The sequence below is a fragment of the Centruroides sculpturatus genome, unplaced genomic scaffold (assembly GCF_000671375.1).
Source record: "Centruroides sculpturatus isolate CEXI.00-Female unplaced genomic scaffold, Cexi_2.0 scaffold230, whole genome shotgun sequence".
NCBI classification, from domain to species: Eukaryota; Metazoa; Arthropoda; class Arachnida; order Scorpiones; family Buthidae; genus Centruroides; species Centruroides sculpturatus.
Window position 1 is genome coordinate 364337 of NW_019384716.1, and position 27598 is coordinate 391934.

Genomic DNA, 27598 nt, shown 5'->3' on the forward strand with positions numbered 1-27598 from the left:
ATGGAAGAGGATGAACCTGGATTCGTCACTCCAGAGAACCTGTTTTCACTGTTCTACAGTTCACTGTCTACATTCTTTGCACAAAGCTAGCTGAGCAGTGCTGTTGGTCATGGTGATGAAAGACTTGTGGGCAGCAGCACATCCATGATAACTGAGCAGATGGGCTTCCTTACGGATGGTATTCATTGAAACAGCAGTCCCAGCTGCCATTTGAAACTCCCTATGGATGTGGGCCATCGGTTGGGTGCAGTTCTTCCAAATTTCTCTGGAGAGCACCCATTGGTCTCTAACTCTCAGTTTCATGGACCTGCCTGGTCGGGGCTTATTCTAACAGTTACTGTTCAGTTCCATTTGCGAATTACGTAGCCTACTGTTGATTTTGGATACTTCAGCTCACTGGATAAGTCACATATGGAATGGCCATTTCTGTGATAACCAATGATTATACCTTTTTTGAAATCAGACATCTCTGAACTGCATGGCATTTTGCATGCGACCAATGCTGATTTTCTTTCCACTTGATATTTATCCGCAGTGATCGTGATGTATATTAAGACAGTGAATGTCACTGTTTGCAGGACTGTCCAATTACTTTCTGGTAGATAGTGTATTGTCTACTTGAGAAACTTTACAGTATTATCTATCTTTATAAACTTAGGTAACTGTATCCTTATCAAATTATAATAAAGTTGATTAAATATAAACATTATAGGTAAAAGAGAATAATGACAATAATCAAGAAGAAAATTGTAGTAAAGAAGAAAAACCTAATCCTTTAGACCATGTAAATGATATAATGGAGTCAGAACTAATATGCAGTATATGTACAGAGTTATTTATTGAGGTAATGTAATATATAATTATTAATTATGATCATTTAAGTACTTTTTAAATAGTAAAAATATTATAGAATAAAAATCAATATGGAAAAAATTATCTTTCAGATATTTTACATATTATTTTCCTTATCGGATATTTTTGTAGACATACTCTTTCATAGGCTTATACTTTGAACAATCAATTTACTTAATAAGCTGGGTTACTTTGGCTAAGTAAAGAATATTTTCATTTCTACATCTACATTTATTATTAACTAGCTGCAAGGTTAACTTCGCTGGGTTTTTATTTGTGGGCAAAAAGTAACAATAGTGAAGATTAAAATAATTACATTATAGCCAATCTTACTTGTTTTCACAGAATGCAAGAATTAAGTCCCCCGTTTCCAGACTAATTAGAGAATTTTTACATCCAGTCAAACGAACTATTTTCAATTTGATCAATTTTCTGGAATGTTTACAATTGTTCTATAATTGAACCAATTTGAATACGAATTTGAATTGAAAATTTTTAAAATCGAAATAGAAAATCTTTCACTTTCAATCACTTTCAAGCCCATATCTCCCGCACCCTTATAGCTATCGAGAGACAACCACCATAGTGCACGAATGGAGACTTGGGGATACTACCACATACAAACACCATTCATGTGTGATGTGTAGTTTTGGCTAAAAAGTGAAATATAGGGACACACATCCATTTTTATATATACACTGGACGACAAAAAAAATAACGCATCATGAAGGACTTGTTGGATTTGAATAAAAATTGATATGTTGCATCATCTTAGCTAGATATGTAAATGATTAGCTTTTGAGAGTAGGTTCTTGTGTTATATCATCACCAGAGAAGAAAAAATGTTTCCGCTGCCTGGTATAAAGGTGCATGCTGTGACGACTTGTGCATATGTTCTGCGCTTTTATTCATGGTTTTGACTTCATTGAGTGACAGACATGCCTCTACGACGCATTCGACAGCCTTACACTCAGTTAAGTGAGTTTGAGAGAGGTTGCATTGTTGGATTGAGAGGAGGAGGATGGTCATACCGCCAGATTGGCCGCCATCTAAACCGTTCTGATAGAACTGTTAGGATGTGTTATGAGCAGTGGGTAAGTAGGGGTACACACGAATGGCAAATGGGTTCCGGACGCTATCGACAGACCACCAGAAGGGAGGATCGTCTCATTGTACATCAAGCATGAACAGCGCCTACAGCTTCATCGTCTANATTACTAAATAAAGCTGGGGTTGTGACTCAAAGGATTATAGACCCAAATGCAGGAAAGGAGAAAAGATAAAGAAGTGGAAAATTAGGGGTCAATATTTGCAGAAAAGAAGATCTATTTAATTTTTCTCACTACTTTTTATATTTTGTCTTTTCTCACCTTTCTGTCCTTTTCCCAAATTTGGGTCTATAATTCTTTGAGTCACAACTCCAGCTTTATTTAGTAATCCTCCCTCATTCACACATCTCCAAGTATTTGAAAATATTTCTTTTTCACTAAAAATAAAATATGAATAAAGGTTTACGACTTTGTGAAACTTTTTTTTTGAGTTTATGCCATTGAAATAAAAAAATAATAAAAAAATTAAAACATTTGTTGGTTTTGTTTACACGTTTATTGGGCCACATTGAAACTTGCCTTTGGCCGCGGGTTGGACACCCCTGATTTAAATTTTAGCTTATAAAATTGCAATAATAAAATGAACAGTAAATATATTATATTTTTATATGATAAGCACAAATTTGGTGCATTTTAATGTAATATTCTTAAGGAAAAATCTCACATACAGCAATATATACTGTATTGGCCTGAATATCAGTTGATGTTTTTTCCCAAGTTTTTAAGGAGCAAAAAATCATTCTTGTCCTACATTCAAGTCTAATTAAAGTTTTCTTTGATTTTGATAACTGTCTGTGATACATATTATACAGAGTTAAATTGATGCTAAAATTCATTGTGTTGTTTGTTTAGCAATGCTAAATGTCACATTTTTTATTTTACTTAAAAAAAAGTTTTTCTGTAAAACTTTGTAATATTTCTGTAGTGCCAGTATAATAAGTCCTGGTAATAGAAGATATGTTATTATAGATGAAAATTTATATTTTAGTAAGAAAAAAGGACATTGAGGCATTTTAATTAGATTTATTTATCACTTAACTTTCCTTTTGGTGGCTGTCGCCCTCTTTCTTGACTAGCTTCTGGCCCTATTCTTCCAATTTAACTAATCATCACTATGACTGTAAAACTACTGTATACTCTAGTTAGAAATGAACCCTTTTTTAATGCAAATTGCTAATTTTTTGTATGCAAATAAAAATAATAATAAAAGGTCAATTTATATTTGGGCCAATACAGGTTTTCTTTTTAATGATCTTTATTCCTATTTTTTTGAATTATATATTATAAAAAATGATAATTAGAAAACAAAAAATCAAACAATGATTAACATTTTTTTTATTTCAGGCAATTACTTTAAACTGTTCTCATTCATTCTGTAAAATGTGTATTCAGTTATGGAAGAAAAACAAGAAAAAACAAGTCTGTCCTGTTTGTCGGACAAGTATAAAAACAGAAACACCAGCATTAACAATTAATAACATAATTGATAAAATGGTAGAAAATTTAGATTCTGAAATGAAAGAAAAACGAAAACAACTAATTGATGAACGATTATCAATTGCAGGTGAATTCTTTCACACATACTTAATTTTTTGTTTAATATAATTTTCAATAATACAGTAGAATGCCAATTATCAGCTCCATTTATAACTATCTCCTTCTCAAATTACTGGAGTAATCAAATAAAAACAAAACCTTGGAATCCTATTACATTAAAAAACCTAAGGCAGGCCTTGGTGAAGGCCAAAAACGTTCGGAATTTTTTGTTAAAGTTCTGTTACTGGTATTTAAAGGTTTTGTTTTTATTTGATATCCAATTTGCTGAGGTTCTGCATTACAGTAGACCCCCATAACACAGTAGATAATTCCGTGCTATATGAATTCCATGTTGTACGAGTCACTTAGATTTTACAAATACATGTGCCGGGCTGTGAACGGCTCACGTATTTGTAAAATCTAAGTGACTTGTACAACATGGAATTCATATAACACGGAATTATCTACCATGTTATAGGAGGGTCTACTGTATTTGAGGTAAACCTGTAAACGAATACACTATATTTCTTATATTGTAATTTATAAAAGAAAGCTTAAAACAATAACATGTATTATAGAATGATTTATTTTTGTTCCTGTTTATCATTTGATTTCAGGGTGTGACAAATCATTCATATTAAAATGTAACTACAATAACACATTTTTATTCTTAAAACTATGTACATATTACCTGTATAATAAATTTTGAAAAAAATTGTTCTTACAAATTATTAAATTCACTAAGATATAAAAAGAGACTTAAAAGTGATATACCATATAAATTACAAATATAAAATATTGTAATTTATATATTTTTCATCTGAAATGACCCTCCATTTTATCCAAGATAGCACCAGCCCACAATACTGTTGATAATTGGTGTTCTTCTGTATTTACATATATGAAAATTTGGCTGGAAAAATAATAATTCATTTTCAAATATTAAGTAGTTTGTCATTAAAATATAATTTTTATCAAAGACAATTTCTCTTTGAAAGAATCTTTTTTAATATTTATTTTGAAATCAGTTTTGAATAAATTATTTTGAAAANGAGAAGGACCGCGAAGTGAAAATAAATATGAAATCGAGAGTAAAAATATTAAAATGTAAATAAATTGAAACAAAGAAAATAATTACTGTAATTTTTTGTTTATAACCTGCAGAAAATTGCTAGAATAAAAATAATACATCACATCACCCATACTTCTGAAGTTGCCATTGAAAACATGTCTTTAATTCATATAAAATTTAAAATACTGTCTCAGGCATTGCATTTTTTTTTTCCAATAATAATTCATTGCAGATGAAGTTATTTTGTAAGTGGATTGGAAAACACAGAATAATTGAAACAAAGCTATCTAAACTACTTTAATATTGAAAATATCTTATAATTAATAATAATTATACCTGTGCAGCCAAAGATGAGCTTCCTTTTATGGTAGGGTTGGAAAACTTACAGCTTAAAGCATGCCCAAAGTTGCATATTGGGATAATCATATGGCACATAATATATAAAATTTGATTTATCACCCATTTTTTTTATTCATTCTTTCAGTTTATCATCTGATCATCCTTTTTTTCAATCACCTTCAGTATATTTTTTTCTAATTGAAGCACAACACACAGAAGCACTAGATTACAAAAAATATCAAATGCTGACAATACCTTAATAACATGACACTTACAAAAACATGCATAGCGTAACATGCATAGCATAACATGCATCAATGAAAACATAAACACAGCAGTTGTAACTAATGACACAGAATTAATTAACACACACAAAAATGAATTTCAAGAAACTAATTATACAGGATTAGACTCCATAATAAAGACCACAATTACCCAAAATAAGTTATATACAGCAAAATAATTAGACAAAAGAAAAGTTGTTGGGTAAGCTTGTAATCACAGTTTAAAATTAAAAGATAACCTACATTCATGTTCAAATTGACTTTAAAATATAGATAACCCACAGGTTATTTGCAGGAAATTATAGTATTTTGTTGTTTGAATGTCTTTTTGCTGTTTATAACTAAAGTTATAAACAGCAAAAAGGAATTCAAAGCACAAACTTTAGGTAGATTGATTATTAATACTGAAGTAAAATTAATTATTAGAACTACAGTTGTTATTTTTGTTTACAATACTAATCTATATATATAACCCATTCAACGGGTGTCCGTCTGTCCTGTAACCGTTTGATAACAGACACTAGAGGACCCCTATCGTGTGTCATATTTCAAACATTCAAATTAACAATTTTAATTCTTATTTAAATTAACAATATGAATTATTATTATTCATTTGTCCAATAAATTATTATTTGGTCAATATCTATATATATAACCCATTCAACGGGTGTCAGTCCGCGTAACCGTTTGATAACGGACACTAGAGGCGCCCCTATCGTGTCATATTTCAAACATTCAAATTAACGATTTTAATTATTATTTAAATTAACAATATAAATTATTATTATTCATTTGGCCCATAAATTATTATTTGGTCAATATAACAATATAAATAATTCAGTATATTTGTAATAGGAATTTATTATTTCAGGGGCTTATATCTCGCGAAGGGTCGCGAGTAGGGGTATGGTTCCTTTGACTTTATTGTTCGCACAGGGGCTACAGTTTGGGGGGGTCGCCACCTCTTCATTCGGAGGGTAAATCTTACCATTGGGACTTTAACAGAGCTGTACAGCATATTGATAGGAACAAAAAAGTCAAAGGAACCATGCCTCATGGAAATTTGTAAATAACGCCCACTAGGGGGCATCCCAGGCTACTAGTGAAATTATAAACCATCCAAATTTTAAGATAATTATAACAGGTGGGAAAATTAAAAAATGATAATTAGTTGCTCATTAGAAGACTACAAAGGATGACATTATATATTTATTATTTTATATTTTGTATTTTTCTACTTTGTAAACATAACAAATGAAAATTGTCATGTGTTTCTTTTATTTTTTATTTTATGTTAATTTTCATCAGTTTATTCTATTAAAATTATGTTTTCTTATCAAAAAATAGCAACAAAACTTCTTTATTATATTGTAACAAACTTTGAAAACTTTTAATGAATCTAGAATATCTAGATGACAAATTTCTGTTTTGAGCCAAAATAATTTGTTCACTTAATAATAGTAAAGTATCAGAAAATTTACAAACTTAGAAGAATAATTTATTAATCTAAAATACATTTTTATAGTGTATATGGTTAAAAATATTGTTAAATCATTGCTAAATGAAAAAGTTATATCAAATTACTCCTGCATACATAGTGGAACCTAGGTTTAATAGATATTTATGAGACCAAAGACTGAGTATTTAGAATAGGCAGCTGTTAAAAAGAATTGCTGTTATTCTAAAAAACAATGCATTTTTTAATGCATTTGCTGTAAAATAATCAATGTATTGTTTTACACTCCTCAAAATTGAAATTGTGATATTACAAAGGAATGTGTGTAGCCACTTAAAAATTGCAGGACAGGTAGAGGTGACAGATATGCAAATGATTAAGTTTGCATAGGGTCATGTGGTAACCAGTTTAAGCTATAAAGACCAGCAGCTGGCTTGGGCTGCAAATGCTTTTAGTGATGGTTCATGGCAACTGAAATTTTGAAGAAGTGTAAAAATTAGTGTTGCAACGAATAGTATATTCGGCCTGAGGCCAAATACAAAATATTTGGCCAGGAGCGTGGCCGAATATTTGGCCAAACTATTCAGCTTGATTAACGCATGTACGAAAATTGGCATTATGGTACGAAATTACGCATTATGGTAAGAACCCCGCTCTCTATTGGCCTGCTGTCACTACGTTTCACCAATCGCATTAATTCTTGACAGTTGTAGCAGACAGACATGAACGTCATGGCAGTATGTGATAAGTGATGATATCAAATGTGGATAACAATGAAATGACCTACACATGTAAATAATGGAAAAAGAAGAGAGAAGGACCGCGAAGTGAAAATAAATATGAAATCGAGTTGATAACATAACTGAACAAGTCGAGGCAGCTTATTGGCGCAAAATTTGCAGCCGTCAATGTCAAACAATTGTTGTCATAGACTTTGGAAATCTAAATGCTTGTAATGAAAGAGACTTAGCGTGCACGGGCGAAAGCCTTGGGTCGTTCGGGCTACCAAGCTGTTTCGAATCTGTGAAATCATAACTGTGACTTATACCTACGTCCTGTCTGTCTCTTTTCTCTGTTATCACCAGGCTATGAGTCACGTAATTGTAAAATTGGAAATCTACGTCGGAAAAGTGACGAATCGAAAGTATTGTGAGCACTATTATGATGTATGCATACGTGGACTAGAGCGATAGAGGAAAGAGAAAGGGAAGAGCGCTTAAAAAAAAGGATAGGCAGGGTCAGATATCAGATGTGCAACAATTCTCGAACTAATAGGTGTGTACGTCTGCTGATCTTTGTAATTATAAATTGTGAATACATGTGACTGATATTATTTTCTTTTTTATTTTGTGCATGTTATAAGTTATAAATAAATATAAACAAACAACACTAACCCAAGAACATTAAATCTAAATACCAAAATGATTACAGTCGACCCCCCTATAAGATATAGATACGTTCCAATTTATTAGGAATCCGATTTCTTACAAGTCGTTCCAATCACAGCCTGACACGTGTCAAGTTTACAGACTACGGCTGATTGAAAGGTTTTCTTCCATAAAATTAATCGATTCTACACTAATCCGACTCAACATTTCCAAAATACGTATATTTTTTTGTAGTTTTATAGTAATCGTAATTATAGGGGGGGTCGACTGTAATTTACTGTGTTTTTGTTATTTCTTACTTCTGTTTTTAGGTATTCAGTATTCGGCCGAATAGTGATTAAATATTCAGTATTCGGCCAAATAGCGAAAAATAGGCTGAATACCGAATAGTAACCGAATATTTGTTACATCACTAGTAAAAATGTGTTGGAGACAACAGCAAACTGAATACCATAGTTAATGGCTGGGGAATGCGACTGTATCTTGAAGCTGTGTGACCTTGGTTTGTCAATGTTCACAGTTGCATGTGTGAGATCCAGAATTTTATTAACTAAAATTTTAATTATCTTTTTCCTTATGTTTATGTAATGAATTGGAAGAAAAAACGATCTTAGCCAGGAATGTGTAAACCTTCCTGTTATAACTATCAACATTCTATTGTTCTCACATAACTTGCAGCTCGACTTGCACAAAAGTTTATAGTTAGCATCCAAATTTCATCACTTGTTTTAGGTCCCTGGAACACCTGTAACTTTTAGCTCATTAACATCCGATCACGTGATGGAATTTCCCCGCAAAAAGCTATAAAAGACCATTCTTACCCCCCTTGGAGGAGTCTCTTATCGAAATCCGGACCGACGATATCGAGTCGAATCTCCAGACCCACCGCTATTCTGATCCTGTAACATCGACATCCATTCGTCGCCAGAGTCGCGAACTTTTATATTTGTGCTGATTTGGATCGAAGACACTTTTATGGGATATTTCTGTGCCTACATTCCTTGATCGTCACGGAAACCTACAAAGAGGTATGAAGAAAAACGTGTAAACTCTCTCTCTCGAGCTGTTAGGCGGTTTAATGTCGAGATTTGTGTAGTAGTTTTGGTCGATTTTGATTATTTTAATAAATCCTTGTTATACTTGTTAAAATGGTAGACTCCTTTACTCGTATATGGCCTTCACCTTATTGTCGACCCCAAATATTCTCCCTCCACTTGACCGACATTTGAGAGTCCCAACCCTCGGGACTGTTATTGTAAATTAAGCCATCCTGACAGTGAGCAGGTTTAACGGACTGTTGTCCATACAGGGTGGTGTGACCGACCCTTACCTCCCCGAGAATCTCACACCTGTGTTGGGCACGACGTGAGTACTATCCAGCAATGTGTGACAATGAATGTGAGGAACGGCTGTAAACATGCCAAAGAGATCATGACAGAGCACACAGAATGGCCCATTGGGATCCATTCATCACAGCATGTGACATCCAAAGCTGCATGTTGCCATCAACAGATGTATCTGTGTCCACCTGAACCATTTGTAACAGGTTGCATGAAGTTGGGCTACATGCCTGGCATGGTGTTATTGTCATCACAACTGGACTATTAAATGGCATCAGGTGTTGTTTATGGATTAATCCTGCTTGTGTCTGGAGGAACAACAGCCATAGACAGGTGTGATGGTATCCCAAGGAATGCTACATGCTGGTTCTTTTCACCAAGCATCACACCTGACATCATGGTTCAATCAGCAGACCCCTTGGTACACATTTCTGTTATTTTGACAGTGGACCATTGTCCATCACACAAATTGTGGGACTTTTGATTCAGCCACTAGTGCAGGCTGCATCCAACATGTGTTCCAGCAAGACAATGTTCGATTGCACATTGCACAACAAACTCTCACTAGCCTGAACAGAATTCACATCTTTCTCTGGCTGTCAATTTTGCCAAATCTCTCTCCCATCAAACGCGTGTGGGATCTCGTCTGATGCGAAGTGCACTAAGGACCACTTTACTTTAGTTTTGGAAAGGGTTAGAAGGCATTACTCAGTGGTATTTCCTTTAAGGAGGTGAGAAGGTCATAGACAGAAGGAAAGGCATTGATGGCAGTGGCCAAGGGGATAAAAATGTGAAAGAGAAGTTAGAAGAGGAAGGAGAGGCCATAAGCCTTATCAGATGCTTTTTTTTTAAACATATACATGATACATACTGTAAAAGTACATAAAGTAAACAGATAAACATTACAATTGGATTATTTACAAGGATTACATATGGTTGCGGCTGTACAGTTGGCATTTAGAGATAAGGAGGTAGAATACTAATGTTGGTAATTACATAGAGTTAGATGTAAACCAGGGCTGTGGAGTTGGAGTCATGGAGTTTTGGTGTCGGAGTCATTAAAAAATCCGCCGACTCCTACTCCTTTTTACTTCCCAACTTGTAATGTATATAAAACAGAAAAGTGTTGGAATTATGTCATATTTGACCCTCCAAATTTCTTTTGCAAATCCACACGTTTGGAGACCTCCCGAACCCCTCAAAAAAGTGAATAAAAGGGAAAAAATTTGCACAAGTGTGTGTGTTGGCATCTAATTTGTTTAATTTCTTTATTTTCTGTTCTGAGATATTAAACAGTATCTCAGAATGGGTAAAGTTTAAGAAACGAAATGTGGCACTGTAGCTTGCGTATAGAGGGGCATTAATACTATTAAATTTTGGTTCTTAATTAAAGGTCGATAGAGTGAAGACATAAAAGTGGTCATGTGTCATCTCTCATAATGAATATTTTATTCGTTATTAGCATTCAAAATTAAAAAAATAATAATAATAAAATAAAACTTGTCTCTACCCTCAAAGTAAGCTTTTTTGTCATTTTATAACAAACAGTACAGTAAAGCCCGTTAAGATGTTCTTGCCTAAGATGCTAGAATGTATATGGGGACATGATTTAGTTCAACAACTTTGACGCTTAATAACTAACTCTTGTGTTAAACCATCTGACTCCAATTCTGACCACTCTGACCACAGAAATTATTAGACTTCAAACAGGGTGAACAAAATCATGCCCCACACACACAGTCTAACATTCACACACATTGACTATTGAACACAAGACTGTGTTATTAAACACTTGGCGTTTTCCTCTTTATTCAGTTGATACGGGCAATTTTACACGTTTCGGGCACTTTGCCCCTCATCAGTCAACTGATAAGAAAGAACATATACAATATTGGATTATTACATTTTCCAAATTAAATAATACAAACTCAATTCAAAAACATGTATATTTTAAAAACGTACCATTAAACACACAATGTATGTGTACGACTCGTGTTCGTGGAGTGTACAAAGTTTTTTGAAATAATTCGAAGGCGATGGTAAAAAACTATGAACTAAGTTTAATTATAATTATTAACTGTATACAAAGACTAAGCAGCCATCTTTCTGCTTTTTCATAAAAGAACTACTAGTGCCCCCTGCTTTTTTTCTCCTCCTCGCAGGATTTTCTCTATAAAACTTCTTACATCTCAGCTACGACTGCTTTTAGACAAAACAATAGCTTTTGTTTAAAATTCTTCTATATCTTCTAGAGACATTAGTAACAGTTATTTTTGTTTGTAGCTTCATTTGCACATTGTCCTTCTCGATCGGTTCTTTGATAGTAAGGACGAATCTGACTTACGTGTACGATTCTGTTATCATCATCTTGAATTCCTTCAATGAGATAGGTGACAGGATTAATCATCCTCTTTACTACATATGGACCTTTCCATTTGCTCTGAAATTTATGTCTGTTTAAACGACGGTATAATACTAAGTCGTGTTCCTTAATCTTAGATTCGTGCTTATTTTTGTCAAAAGATGTTTTATTATGATCATGAGCTTCAGCAAGCTTTTCAACTGCTTGTACTCGATTAAAAAATAGCTCAGTCAATCTATTCTCAGCTTCTTTCAGAGTTTGTCCTTCTCCTAATCTTTGTATTTCCTGTGTTCTGGGTTCAAAACCATGGAGTAAGTAGAATGGACTTTGTTGAGTTGACTTGTGTTTCGTCGTGTTATAAGCAAATACTGCTGTTGATACATGTCTTTTCCAAGCTGTGATATCGTTGTTAGCATATTTCCTAAAGATGTCTTCTAGAGTACGGTTTGTTCTCTCCACAAGTCCATTTGCTTGAGGGTGGAAAGCGCAAGTTCGGATATGACGAATGCTGTGGTCCTCCAAGAAGTTCTCAAAATCTTCGGACACAAAAGACGTTCCTTGATCCGAAATGATCGTCTTTGGAAATCCATACACATCGAATACCTTCTCTTGTAAAACTCTCAATGTGGTCTCCGTGCTTAAACTATTCACAGGGATAGCTATTAAATATCTGGTAAAATAATCTATGCACATCAAAATCCATCTTTTTGAATTTTTCGATCTTGATGGAAGTATTCCAATATGATCAAGACCTAACATTTCAAAGGGTCGTGATGGTACGTCCTTTGTTTGTAAGAAAGCTTTGCTTTTCGATGGATAATCATTATTCATTTGACACACTTGACAACTGTTAACGTAACTTTTAACCTCTTTCACTATATGTTCCCACCAATAGTGATCTAGGATTCTCGACAAGGTTTTCTCTGCATTAAAGTGGCCAGCTAAAACATTGTCGTGATTGGCTTTCAAGACTTCAGGTTTGAGCTTTTCTGGTACAACAAGTTGTAAATGATTTCTATCTTGAACATCGTAATGATATAATATGCCATTTTGTAACACAAAACGATTCTTTGTAGAAGTACACTTACGTTGCTCTTCTAGTGAGAGATTTTCGTCTTTCAATATTCTAATTATGCTGTCTAGTTTTGGGTCGTCGCCTTGATGACGTTCGACTTCACTAAAGATTTTCTTCTCCATGCTTAGCATTTGTACGTTCAATTGTTGGATTGGGTTTCTAGATAAAATGTCAGGTAGTACGTTGGTAGCTCCTTTCTTATGCTTAACATCATATTCATATTCCTGTAACTCTAAAGCTATGCGAGCGAGTTTTCGTCCAAGTTTTCTTTTAGTCTTCAAACAACTGATTGCCCAGTTATCAGTGTATAGGGTAAATTTCTTTCCAACCAAATAATGTCGAAATCTTTCACAGATGGCCCAGTGTACTGCGATCCCTTCGAGCTCGGTCGAATGAAGAATGCGTTCTGTATCACTGGTACTTCGACTTGCATATTCAACAACAACTTTCTTTCCATTTTGTACCTGCATGAGTACTGCTGCGATACCTTCTTGACAGGCATCAGTGTGTACCTCAGTTACAGCATCAGGGTCAAAGTGAGCAAGTATAGGTGCTTCCCTCAGACATTGAATCAATCTTTTAAAGCTATCTTGAGTTTCTTCGTTCCAATCATAGTTGTTTAATTTCATCATTCGTCTTAATGGTGCTGAAATCAAGGCATAGTTTGGAATAAACCTCCTGTAGTACGACATAAGTCCCAGGAAAGATTGTAACTGTTTCTTGGTCGTAGGCGTTTTTATGTGACTAACAGCCTCTGTTTTCTTTGGATTCGGTCGTTTACCATCTCCATTCACAAGGTATCCCAAACAAGAAATTTCTCTTAATCCCCATTGGCATTTCTGTGGTGATATCCTTAAATGAGCTTTTGCTAGTATTGTTAGTACTGTTTTGATTAAGTTCTTGTGGTGTTCGTAATCTGATGAAAACAAAATGATGTCATCTAGGTAAACTAGTATCCCTTCTTGTCCTTGAAATAATTCTGACATCGCCCTCTGAAAAGTGGCTGGAGCGTTACATAATCCAAACGGCATTTTGTTAAACTCGTACAATCCGTCTGCTGTAATGAACGCTGTCTTATGTATATCTTCTTCTGCCATCGGAATTTGCCAGTAACCACTCTTAAGGTCAAGAGACGAAAAATATTTGGCATTATGTAACTTATCTAGAATATCATCTATTCTTGGTAATGGAAATGAGTCGCGTTTTGTCTTGCTATTCAGGTCCCGATAATCAATACAAAGTCGTATTTTTGTCGTAACATGGTGAGGTTGTTTGGCTAATACGACTGGAGATGCATACTGTGAATTCGACCTTCGTATAATGTTTGACGAAAGCATTTCCTTTATTTTTTCATTAATAAATTCTCGATCACTCCAAGAATAATGGTATGGTGTTTTCCTTACTGGTGTTTTGTCTGTCAGTTCTATACGATGATGAACTCTATTATATTCTCCCGGTTCATTTTGTAATATACGGTCATATTGTCTAATTAACAGTTCAATTTCCTTCCTTTGTTCTTCATTTAACATTGATTCCTGGCTCTCTGTGCTTTGTAGTATGAATTCCTCTGGATTTGACAGTTCGTCACATTCCTCGGGTTGGGAATGATAGTTCCATTGGTCTTCAAACGTAGTCTTACTCTCCGTTGTATCAATATGTATTGCTACAGCACTAGGAAGTAACAAGCATGATTCTTGTATTGCTTCTTCAATGGGAGGTTGTGCTGGAATCACATCACCATCTCTTGTGACTATTTCATATTTATCTTTCTTCAATATCACTTTCACTCCTGCTTGGCCAATTCAATCTATTCCTAAAGTCAAAGGAACTGGGTTGTCCTTGAACACGGCTGTTTTCACTGTGGTGACTTGGCCTTGCAACCGAATAGGTAGATCAACAAATCCAATTGGTTTCACCTTTGTCATGCCAATACCAGTAAATTCAGAGGTGTCGTCATCTAACATCCTTATACCATCAGATCCCGACGAATTATTGTACGACATGAACCTGTATCAACAAGGGCTCTTATCTTTCCTATCATTGACACTTCAACATTAATATATGGGCTATGAACTTTAGAAGCGTTAGCATTGATGTTTAAAGCATTGTTCTTTTGTTTTTGTTTCTTGCTGTCTTTAATCTCTTTTGAGCCTCCTCTTTCAGCTTTATATTCATTGGTCTGTGCAATATTTTCATTTGGACATGTCTTGGCTAGATGTCCTAACTGTTGACATTTGTAACATCGGGTCATTTGTAAAGGCATCTGAGCATTCCACTTGGGGTCTCTTCTTATCGACTTCTCGTCTGTATGTTTAATAAAATCAACTGCAATAGCCGGATCCTTTACTCGAGCATTCGTATTATTTGAGAACTTATGAGGTTGTTGAACTTGAGTCTTCATATGCATCCTGGCCTCAGTCTCTTGCTCATCTATCTTGCGTGCTATATGCTGTAGTTCTGCAATATTGTGCACATCATGCGTAGCAATAGTAACTGTGTGTTGTTTATTTTTTATTCCATCCAGCAAATAATCAATTTCGTCAGCTTCAGTAACATTTACAGGACAGTTAGTACGCAACAAACACAGCTTAGCATAGAAATAATCTGTGAGACTTTCATCTTGTCTTTGTTCTCTTTCTTTCACTCTGTCACACCACATTCTCAACGTCAGTCTTTTACCAAATTCGCTTTTTAAGCTTGTCTTCCATTCAGTCCAATTGTTAAGCTGGTAACCAATTGCTTTATGCCAGTTTTTCGCTGCTCCTCTCAGTTTGCTGATGGCTAGCGGAAGAACTTGGGTCTCAGCTAGTCTCTGTTGATTTCGAGTCAATTCAATATAATTCAACCATTCGTCAGCACTCTCTGTAGTAGTACCACCAAATTCAGGAAGAGAACTTGTCAAATCAGGTACAGTTTGGACTTCAATAACTGTCTCCTTTAAGTTTCGCACTGCCTGTTGCTGGTTATCTATTAATAATATTACTTTTTCCATTAGCGTTTGCATCATATTCATAGGATTTGGATTTACAGCTTGATCTTCGGAAGGAGATTCGTTAACGACTTGTTCCTCTTTTGCCTTGTTAGTTTCGCTAACATTCTCTTTTTCACTTAACATTGCGCTAGTTAATCGTTCTATTAGTTCAGATTTTTTACCAACTCGTGATAATTGCCTTTTCTCCAATTCCTCTTTCAAATATTCAATGGTCCTTCCTTCTAAATCATGTTTAATTTCTTCAACCGCAGACATATTAGCTTCTAACCGAATCACGATCGTCAACTTAAATTCTTTACTTTTTTCTAATATCGGCGCTAAATCTTTAAGCTATTGCTTCCTAGAGTTAGCTCTTAAGCTTTTCTATAACTTTGATTCGGTTACGACTAAAATTTTACACTTTTAACTTCAATCTTAAACTTCAAGACTTCCTACCTTCGTCCGTGCGCCTTACTTGTTTCGGCTCGTTTCTTGTAGACGTGGTTGGTAGCGGTACATCAGCTAATGTTGTCGACTGCGTCAATTCTTGTACGACTCGTGTTCGTGGAGTGTACAAAGTTTTTTGAAATAATTCAAAGGCGATGGTAAAAAACTATGAACTAAGTTTAATTATAATTATTAACTGTATACAAAGACTAAGCAGCCATCTTTCTGCTTTTTCATAAAAGAACTACTAGTGCCCCCTGCTTTTTTTCTCCTCCTCGCGGGATTTTCTCTATAAAAACTTCTTACAGTATGCAATGACACTTATACAGCACAAGTTCACGTTTTCCTTACTGGGAGAATAAGTTGGCTACATCAACGCTATAAAATCTATGTACATCTGACTAAGCAATAAAACACTATATAAATATACAAGCTTATACGGATATAGAGCAAAACCATACTAAGTTTGATCTAGTGCTGTTTCTTACTGCTAAGTAGACGTAATACATCTTTCATCTTCTTACTACAGTTGATGAATATATTGGCTGATTCCTTTCCAAGATTGATGGATATATTTGGCTGGCTTCTTTCAATTTTTCATTGGCTCATAACAGGATCAGATAAACTTCACTTAACTTATTATAACAAAATTTGTTTTCGGTTCTTTACACAATATTGAGCTTGGTTGCTAATTTGCATTTTTAACTATGTACGACAGTCGGAATTTACATAATATTTGGAATAGCCAAATAAAACAGAATTCACTGAAATATCCTTAAAATTTTTCTTTAAAAAGCATTTTAAAAATTTTTATTTTTACAATATTTTCAACCAATAAGCTTGTATATTTATATAACGTATAAGCTTGTATATTTATATAGTGTTTTATTGCTTAATCAGATGTACTTAGATTTTATAGCATTGATGTAGTCAACTTATCCTCCCAGTAAGGAAAATGTGAACTTGTGCTGTATAAGTGTCATTGCATACATTGCGTGTTTAATGGTACGTTTTTAAAATATACATGTTTTTGAATTGAGTTTGTATTATTTAATTTGGAAAATGTAATAATCCAATATTGTATATGTTTTTTCTTATCAGTTGACTGATGAGGGGCAAAGCGCCCGAAACATGTAAAATTGCCCGTATCAACTGAATAAAGAGGAAAACACCAAGTGTTTAATTAATAACACAGTCTTGTGTTCAATAGTCAATAAATACGAAAACATGGTTTCAGGAAACAAATCCACACATATAGAAAAAAACCTCAAATCTTTTGTATATCTCGAAATTTCAAGGTGTCCTGAGTCCAAAAATGTAAAAATTTGGGAGGGGACATTTTTTGACCGAGCCCTACACTTTCCCTTTGTTGTATATAACAGCCAGAGAAGTAAAAATTATCGAATACATTTTTATATATTACTGAGAGGAGTCTTATAGCTTTGGAATAAAAAGTTTCTATGTTCTATCTTTATTAGAACTCTATTTATTGAATCTTTTATTCTGAGGTCACGTGATGACATCAGAATTTCCGTCGGATGGTAAGGAAAAGTCAGAGTTGGAGTCGGTAGATTTTTACACGACTCCACAGCCCTGATATAAACAGAACTAGGGACCACTGCTGCACTGCATACTGCACGATGCAGTATGTTGTGCAGGGATACCTTGGGCAACCATTAATTGTCTCATTGATAGTATGCCTTGCTGTATAGCTGTTTATGGGGCCATATTCATTACTGAATAAACAAGTGTCTGTTGTATATCTTTATTATTATTTTAATTATTTGCATATCTCTGTCACCTCTACTGGTCCTGCAATGTGCATGTGACTATTCACTTTCCTTTGTGGTGTTGCAATTTCACTTTTGAGGAGTGTATAAAATGTATGTGGCAAGAACAGAAATCAAAAACAGTCAGAAAATCACTGGAATTATAGAGCTTTTTTATGTAATAATTGATCAACATAGTTTGGCCAATATAATAATAGAAGTATTAAGTACTAACCTTGTAACAAATTTAATTATTAGAAATTTATGATTAATTAATTTAGAGGAACCTACGAGAAATCTAGCCTGGTGTGGTACTCAAAACTTGCAACTATTACAAATTAGATATGCAATATTGCCAATTACATTATTTAGACTTCCTAAGTACTCCTAAAAAAAATTGGCAAGCATTCGTATTTAGGAGGGTTGCTTGCCAATTTTCTCAATAAGTGATTCATTTGATTAATTTTAACTCTCTTATTCTTTCTCTTAAAATTCTCTAAGATTTTTAATGTCTGCAGTATGCAAGAAAGAAATATTGGTATCAATCTGTTAGCATTTGATGTATAGTGTCAAATTACTATATAAAAATAGAACAGTGGAAAACTTACCAAGATATCCTAAAAATGATGGTTTTGAAGATAAGCATGATATTTTTAAAATATTATTTGTAGGATACATATAATCCATTGTGTGTAAATATTGTACTGTAACAGGTAACAAAAATTTTAGAGAATAGTAAAAATAAGAGCATTTTTATCTATTGACTGAAGAAGGCAATTCTCCCTTTATCAAGATTTAAAAAATACTTCAATAATCTTGTTATTGTGCTGGAATCAGAGTTTTTTTTCCCCCCTTGCTAAAATCCAGAGTCCACTAAATTCAGGTTTTCTGTATTTGCATATTTATTTGTTCCAAATATTTTAGATTCCCGTTAAGTTGCTAAGATTTTGACATTAATTAATTAATAAAACAAACAACTATTAAATGATTTCAAAATACATTTATTATTATTTTTCTTTTCTTTTAATTTACGTATTACAATTTTATTTTTTGTTATTTATGTGCAGTATACTTGAATATTTTGTTTTCTTTATTTTAATTTAGGTTGTAGTAAGGATAACAGAAATAATAAATCAGTAGTAATAATAAGTGATACAGAATCTGAGATAAGTAATTCTGATGATGATGAAAATAGTTACTATTCTGATACTGAATGTAGTAGTTCTTCCACAAATGACGATTATTTTGATGGGTGTTTTTCATGTGGTCTGTATTTTTTAAAATATTACCTGTTTTATTTCTTCTAATAAACTCTTACATTGTTATTTTTTTTTCTTTTTTCAGGACGAAGGAGTCATGATACTATAATGTGTCCATACAAACATGGGTACTCTCTACGTAATTACAGATATTGACAGTTATTTTTCTTTTTGTAAAGAATAAATTATAACAAAATTTTTTTAAAATATTGTTCATTATTAATATAAAAAAATGTAAGGCATATATTATTCACCTTTTTATAACTTTCAGTAATAAGAGTGTAGCAGTGTATATTTCAGGAAAGATATGCAGAAAAAAGATGACAACATTTATTTTTCATTATTTTGTAATTAATATATATCATTGTCAATGGCTCATTGCTAATATGTGAATTGCATTTCTTTTTAGTTATCATTATTGATACAATGTTCTTGGTTTATTTTAGCTAAAATTGAAAACATATTCATAACTTTATAAACTAATTTTAATAAAAATAAATTTTATTTTAAAAATTTATATTATTAAAAAACGTGATTAAATGCAATATTTAAAAAAAAAACATTTTTATATTTTCAAAATTTATATTGATTTATAAAAAAATTTTTAATTATATTTTTTCAGTAATTATTTAGATTTGAGATTAATTCAAGTTAAAGTTGTCTCTTTTGTAATATAACTTTTAATAATAATTTTTAATTAGTAACTTATAACTTTTATCATAATAAATGTTTGCAAGATTCAATATTAAATTGTGTAAATCATTTTAATTTTTTGTTTGCTTTTGAAGAGCTTTTGAAACAAAGACAAAAGTACAGGTAACCCCCATATAACACAGGAGTTACGTTCCAAAAAATTGCTGTGTTATACGAAACAAAGAACTAGTGCGAAAAGGGGAGTTTCAAAAATTAAAAAACATGTTGTTAAATCCTTATTTAAATCAAATTTATTATTCATTTTTTTTTCATTTACTTAAATAATAAATACTTATTTATTATTTAATATTTATTATTTAAGTAAATATTTTACCAGAGGATTATTCATTTTATATCATGATCTCAGCATGAGCATCATCAACTGGTAACAGTTTGTGGGTGCGTTCATTAATAGCGGTTGCTCTGCAACAGGAGTGCGCTGCTGTTTGTAGGCATTTAGGAACAATGGTGAAAGAAAGATGGCGGCGGCTGCACTATCGATAGCATCATGATGGAGGAATCTATAATTCTAAAATGAGCTTTTAGAGGCAAAAGAAGGGTCCCAATTGTAAAATTTAACCATTAAATGGATTATTTGTTGAAAGAGCATTCAAAGTAGCCACGAAAAGAATTGGAATGCTCGCGCAGAGGTATAAAAGAACACACCCTTTATTACATTTTATGTTGTATGAGGGTTTTACCCAATTTCCGAACCGTGTTAGAGTGAATTTGTGCTATAGAAGTGCTGTGTTATACAGGGGTTACTTGTACATATAAGGTATTGTTTAACAATTAGTTATAAAATAGAATGTTATAGAAATCATTGCCAATCAAACAAATTGAAAATTTTTTTAATTCTTCACAACTACTAGAAATTTAATCAACATTGATATATACAAATTTTGTCTATAGATTACCTTTTTTGAAAAATATAAATATAAAATCTTTGTTTCATATATTAAAATTCATTATGATGTATACATATTTTTATAGTTTCTGAATGTATGAAAAATGATGTAATGTTTAGTTCATGTAAGTTGTATAGTAATTCTACATTTTAATTACATATTGAACAATTTTGCAATTTGACAGTAGTTTGAATTTTTTTTTTTTTTTTTATTATTGTTACTATTTATTATATGGACTTGAGGGCACCAAGAAGGAGAATGTCAGTACATTTGTATTAACATTCTCCAGCAATCTCAATCTTCTTGGTTTGTGTTTCCTGCAACTTTTTCCATTATTGAAGCTACAGTCAGTATTGTGAAGAGCTTGCATTTCTGTAAGTTTAACTAAAAATTTCAGAAAAATTATTTCTATTTCTAGTTTTTCCATTATCATAAACTTGACAGTTTTATGTAAAGATGGAAGAGTCCAGTTTTTCATTACTTTAGACTTGGGAAGGGAACTTGTTACGCTCTAGTCTTCATCAAGTCGAGAATCATCTGTGTAATAATGCAGAATGTATTTCTTACTATGACAATAGTTATTAATATATAGTAATTATTACCAAACAATGAATTATGAACAATAAATCAAAAAATTGCCAACTATTATTTTGCTAAGGTTTCAATGCAAACTACAATCAAATTGCTACTAATCCTTGGATGATACTCCTCAACTCCACCACCAAGCACTTGTCACTTTATACTAGAAGTCACCAAACTTTTTGACCGTTGACTCCTTTAGAGATTTCTTGTATTTTATTGACCCATTTTTTTGTTTGATAATACAGTTAATAATAAAAATTAAGTAAATCTGGTGAGCATATTAATCCACACACTGTTTTCGTAGAAAATTGTACTTACAGTGTACAAATTTACATCCTGAACTGTCACATTATATAATCCACTAAACTAATAATTTTTAATGAAGCATTATCAGTTGACCTGCATGAGTCAATATACCCTTTTGATATAACAAGTGTCACCTACTCCATTTACTTAATCTTGTGGACATATAATTTGCATTTTCTTTGTTGACAGAAATTTGTCCTGTTTTTTCCACAAAATCATTTAATATGCAGAGGAACTTTTTATTGTTTCTATTAAATTATTACAAAGTTATTTTTTATCATAAAACAAAATAAAATTATTTTTCTGATCCTACAACACAAAAGATAATTTACTCTTAAAGAATAAATTATCTTTTGTGTTGTAGGTGTCAGAAAAATAATTTAAATCAATCAGTTAATTATCCAGGACTAAGACCCACAGAAATAATTTTTTTAAATGGTCTGACCAAGATTTTTATCATGAACACCTTTTCCAAAACACTAGGTAATTGTAACAAATTTTAGGGTATAAAACTTTTTAACAATTTCATGACAAATTTAAACAAACAAATCTGTAATTATAAGTGAAACAGATCTGTCTAATTCTGATCTAATAGCATAACCTGAGACAGAATATAAACATAGTCAAAATGTTTTATTCTTTCCTTTAAAACTATAAAATAAATGACTTATTAGGACTCTTTAACAATACATTAATAGTTGATTGTGTTGCTGTTATTTAATATTTTAAGTCACATTAATTTTGCATTAACAAAAACGTTTTATTTTCATATGTAAGAATTACAAAAAATGAACATAAAAATATTCTATTGACAGCAAGCATTATTATTATTATTCAATAAAAACATTAAACACATCATTTTAATTGCTTCAGTATAAAGAATCTTTTATGTATAGTCTGTAAATAGCCTAATTATTGTTTATTTACTGTGTAAATCTAAGCTACAAATTAGCCAATTAAATGAAATTTATGTGCATTGCCTCTGCTTTAGATAAAATTTTTGCTTTCTCTTATATTCATTACATTTATTCTGACTCTAAGAAAAAATACCTAGTCAACAGATAAAATTTAACAATGTGCTTAGTAATAATTTCTTTGTTCTGCAGCCAACAAGACATACATTTCATTGAAATTAAATAAGTCAGCATATCCTGAATTAGGCTGAATATAATTTTTGTGTAATTCTTGCACACTGAAGGAAAATGTAAAATTATCTTCCAACACTATTATTAATTGTTGAAGTTCTTTCATTGGGTATACTAATCCACATTTGTCAAATGTACTAGTGATACTAACATCACTGAAATGACGTCATAAGCATTATTTTCTATCCCGCTCTTTATTATAAGAGCGAATGGCAGCAATTGACACATCAGATTATTCTAGCCACGTTATGGTTTAGTGGCTAGAATTATTATTATGTTCTTTAAACTTTATTCTTCGGAACTCTAGGATTCTACAAAATTCTGAACAAAATAATTTACAATTCAATAATTTCGATTCTGCTCTGCAGGCACTAAGAGGGGTTTTTTGTTGTTGTTTTTTCATGCTATTATGAATTCAGTCAAGCTCGCTACGGAGACAGGGTTCAAACATATCACCTATGAGAAATTCCTAAGGGAATTGCCTAGGAATGGGACAAATGTTTGTAATTGAAGTATCCTTATTCGACACTGTGTTAAGAAATAATTAGCAGCTAAATGCAAACAAATTTCAAAACAGAAGATATGGTAAAAGTTTACTTTTAATACACTTTTAATTATAATCAAGATGTTAAATATTAAAAAAAATAATCATCTCGATTTTAAATAATAGAATGTTATTGATTAGTAACGCGTATAGATGGTATGACAGAAAAAGTCACGTGGTCACGTGTTTATATTAATACGCAAAAGGATCAAATAGAAGGGCCAGCAAGACCATTTTGCCTGAGTCCAGGAGATGTGGGTTCAAATATTTATTCCTATGTAAAAAAAAACAGGAAATGATGTAAATTAAAGTTTTTGGTTTTATTTTTATAAGTGGTAAAAATATATTTTTTTTTTATATTAATTTTGCTGGTGTATTTTTGGGTCAAAGTCTACCTAGGTAGTCCCAATGGCCACGCTTACTTGTGCTCCCAATGGACTCCTCCCAGAAGGGAGCCACCTCAGGCTGCCGTGTGTTTAACGTCACTAGTTATTGATTTATGGTAATTCTTGAACAAAAGTAAAAAGGGGAAACATCTACTAAAAATATAGTTAATCTAACCTAATGTAACCGAAGTGCCGCCATTGGGACTACCTAGGTAGACTTTAACCTATTTTTGGAGAATGGTGAGATCAACATTCGTTTCCGGTCCAGGCCCCGTCTTCCTCTCGGCGTCCGTGCAAAATACATGCCGTATTGAAATTATGACTGCAAAAGATGTTTCGGTCTCAAATTTTTAATTTTGTNAAATCTGCTATCAATTTTCATGTATGCAAGCAGTCACATTTCATGTTCAATTGAAAATATAGCTAAATTACTTAATCTTTGCTGGTGCGTTGTTGATCTTAAATAGTTTTTTTTTTTATAATTTTAACTTTGAAAAGGACCCTTCACCAAATGCAACTGAAACCAGCAATGTAAGTAATATTCTTAGTGCTATTGCTGTGTTCAGAAATGTTGAAATTAAGTCATTAGTAAAAAGATATTGTAATATGGTTGTGGATCATTAGACTTGTTTTCTGGAAAATGCAAAGTATTGATATTTCATTAATTTAAACAAATCAATACCGTCAATGTCTGTTTCACTACTCGAATCGTCTTTAAGCTTCAGATTTAAATCCTAACCAAGTTAAAATATCATTAATTATACTTAGACCCATGTCAGAAGAATTATTAACAAAATAATTGCAATTTGATACGCGATAGAACTGTTCTAATGCGTACAAGTACAAATTGAGAAGGAAGCTCTGTGGGAATTCCTTAATTTTGCCAGTCCTGTTAACTTCTGTCATTGAGCACGACTATGGGTACTTGGCTTTCGGATGGTTCAATCTGCCGACAGACGTTTCGCATTGCATCTTAATTCTGATAAATGCCAATAGAGGTGCTGTTAACGCTATAATATAGGCTAAATAAGAATATTGTAATTGCTCTCCAGTCGGATTTTTTTCTCTTTGCGAAGACATTTCATATGCTATAAGTAGGGTGGGGTATTGGGACAATGACTTTGAATATTACGTGACCGATCGCTCGATTTGCCGCCGCCCGCGTGCGGTGCACGCCTTGCACACCCGCTTACGGCAGGCCTATACACAGATGCAAGGATGCTGCTCACGGTCGCTATTCTGAAGGTATTAGGTCTCTCAACTTGAGGGCGATGTATACGTTCAATGACCAAACTTAATTGATCATTGATGCTTCTCGCATGCAATGTGATACTGTCTTTCAAAGCTTCAAAATTTGTAACACGTCCTCGATAAAGCACACTGTTTAAGTGTCCCCAAAACAAAATTATACAAACCCGATTACGATCCGGAGAACGAGGTGGCTAGGCGGTAAATAACGAACGACTGATCGCTTTGTTATCACTGAAATCTCATAAGAATAAAATTATTGTATAGAAAGTTTTACATCGCCAAATAAGCGTAAAATTGTTCACAACAAATTTAACACGAATTTGATCTATCCATTCATAAACTAAAGCATTATTAATCAATTCGTTGGCTGATGTTAAATCACGGCACAGTGTCCCAATAAATCTTGGGATTCTCCCGCTCTACAAGTATACGTTCGAGATAATGCTTAGAGGACTGGCCGAAGCCCGCGGACTTCTGCATGCTGCAGAAGATCATTCCTCTCATCCTTCTCTTGGAGGTCTTCGTCAGAAGATCCTTCCAATCCATCTCCAAAAACTATCTCATTTTCACTCATATTTATAGAAAATCGCATAAACTAAATAATCGCTTCGATATGACAATCGAAAAACAGCGATATTGTTGGTGAAGGTCAACAATTATTATAGAACTTTATTAATTTTAAAAATTTATTTTTCTAAAAGGAATGATTTACGAGTGATTTACAGTGGCGTNAAAAACTATCTCATTTTCACTCATATTTATAGAAAATCGCGTAGTAACATCTGCTTTTACCTTGTTGTTATCCATTTATACAATCATTGCTGGTAGATGCACATAATTATTATAGAACTTTATTAATTTTAAAAATTTATTTTTCTAAAAGGAATGATTTACGAGTGATTTACAGTGGCGTGCCGTGACATTTGATGATAGGGAAGCTGTGTTTCTATGAGAAGCCGACTTCCAGGGGCAATCAGTCAGCAATGGTCTAGGGCAGTGATGGGCAAACTACGGCCCGCGGGCCAGATGCGGCCCCCTGAAATGTTCTATCCGGACCGCGCGACATTATTCCTAATCTGACGAGTAAAAAAGAATACAGACTGTGGTGGTTGATGCACCACTTAACTTGAGTGTTCGTTGATTATATAAAATAACCGAAGCTTTATATCTCACCATGAAAGTTTATTTACAATCATGTACAAAATTTTGTTTTACACTTATTGAGTAAAAGCTCGATCGGTTACAAGCATGCTTCGGTACAGAACATCCACTCGTCGTGCGTAGCGTAGNGAGAATATGAGGGAAGCGGCGCTTCCAACGCTTCTAATGACGGCACGCCACTGATTTAAAATATAAGTCTGACTCACAAGCCAACAAATTTCTCTCCAATATTTTCAAAAACAATACGTCGAGAGAGAAATCAGAAACAAAAACAAATTTTATGTTTTCATTTATGTATTTTCATGACCATGAATACAGTATAAACTTTTAATATCTTTGTACGATAAAGATACATTCGAACCTCGATGTAGCCTCCTATATAGCACCATTCTTCTAAACCACTAATGAATATTGTAAGCGAATCTTCCCCATTATAATTTATTTATGAAAGAACCCTTTACTATCTGAGAATTCATAAATTACTATTTTCCATTACAAATGATACTCTTATCAAATAACGTGATTCAAATACGTAAACTCGAATATTCTTTTCTCAACATTTGTTACAGTGAGTGTTTGAAAATGAAAACGTCCTCATAACTGTAATTACGGGTTATGAGATGCTATATGGCTATGACATCAAGACAAAAAAATCCAGCAACGAGTTGCTTTACTTTCCCGGCGACATATGGAGGCACTATCTATTATGATAGTTTATTTTTAAAAAACTTTTTATATTTTTAATTACTATAAAATGGCAAAAAGTTGAGTTTTGAGGGTAGAGATGAGTTTTATAAAAAAATTGTAAATGCTTATAACGAGTAAAATCATCATTAAGTCCGACCCCACTTAAGATATGACATACGACCCCTTTCATCTCTCCACCCCGTCGATCTTTAACCGGCTCACCAGTGGCCAAGCGGTTTCCGTCCCTGAACATGGAGTTCGGTCGTGGGTTCGCGCCTCACCAGAAAGTGGAGTTTTCTCCACATCAGTACCGCCTAAATAGGAGCCAGTTACCCTTTAATAAGGCATCTCCTGGGCAGATCGCTTAAGTGTTGCGTTGCCATAATTTCATAAAACAAAAAAAAAATTTTTTTAATAATTCAATAACATCAATTCTCTAGTACACAAATCTCCCAGCAAAATGTCAAAAATTTTTGAGTAAAGACAAGAGTTAATAAGTTACAAAGAGGTTGAAAAATCGTGCCCCGCTAACCCACTAACATCCATACATACAGGAAAAAAAACCAAATTTTTTGCATCTCTCGATGATTCAAGGTCCCGAGTCTAAAAATGGAAAAATCTTGGGGTCACTTTTTGACCGATTGCCATACTTTTCCTCTGTTATATATAACAGAGT

The 27598-nt window shown here is 33.1% G+C and overlaps 1 protein-coding gene across 1 annotated transcript in view; it reads left to right on the plus strand.

Moving 5' to 3' along the window:
- LOC111627932 (E3 ubiquitin-protein ligase RNF8-like) overlaps window positions 1-19791 on the plus strand; it is a 75076-nt gene extending 55285 nt beyond the window's left edge. Inside the window, exons 6-9 of the mRNA XM_023371623.1 lie at window positions 713-844; window positions 3306-3525; window positions 19105-19266; window positions 19345-19791. Coding sequence (XP_023227391.1) covers window positions 713-844; window positions 3306-3525; window positions 19105-19266; window positions 19345-19415 — 585 coding nt within the window. The 3' untranslated portion in view covers window positions 19416-19791. The remainder of the gene's footprint in view (window positions 1-712; window positions 845-3305; window positions 3526-19104; window positions 19267-19344) is intronic.
- Window positions 19792-27598: the final 7807 nt, after the last annotated feature.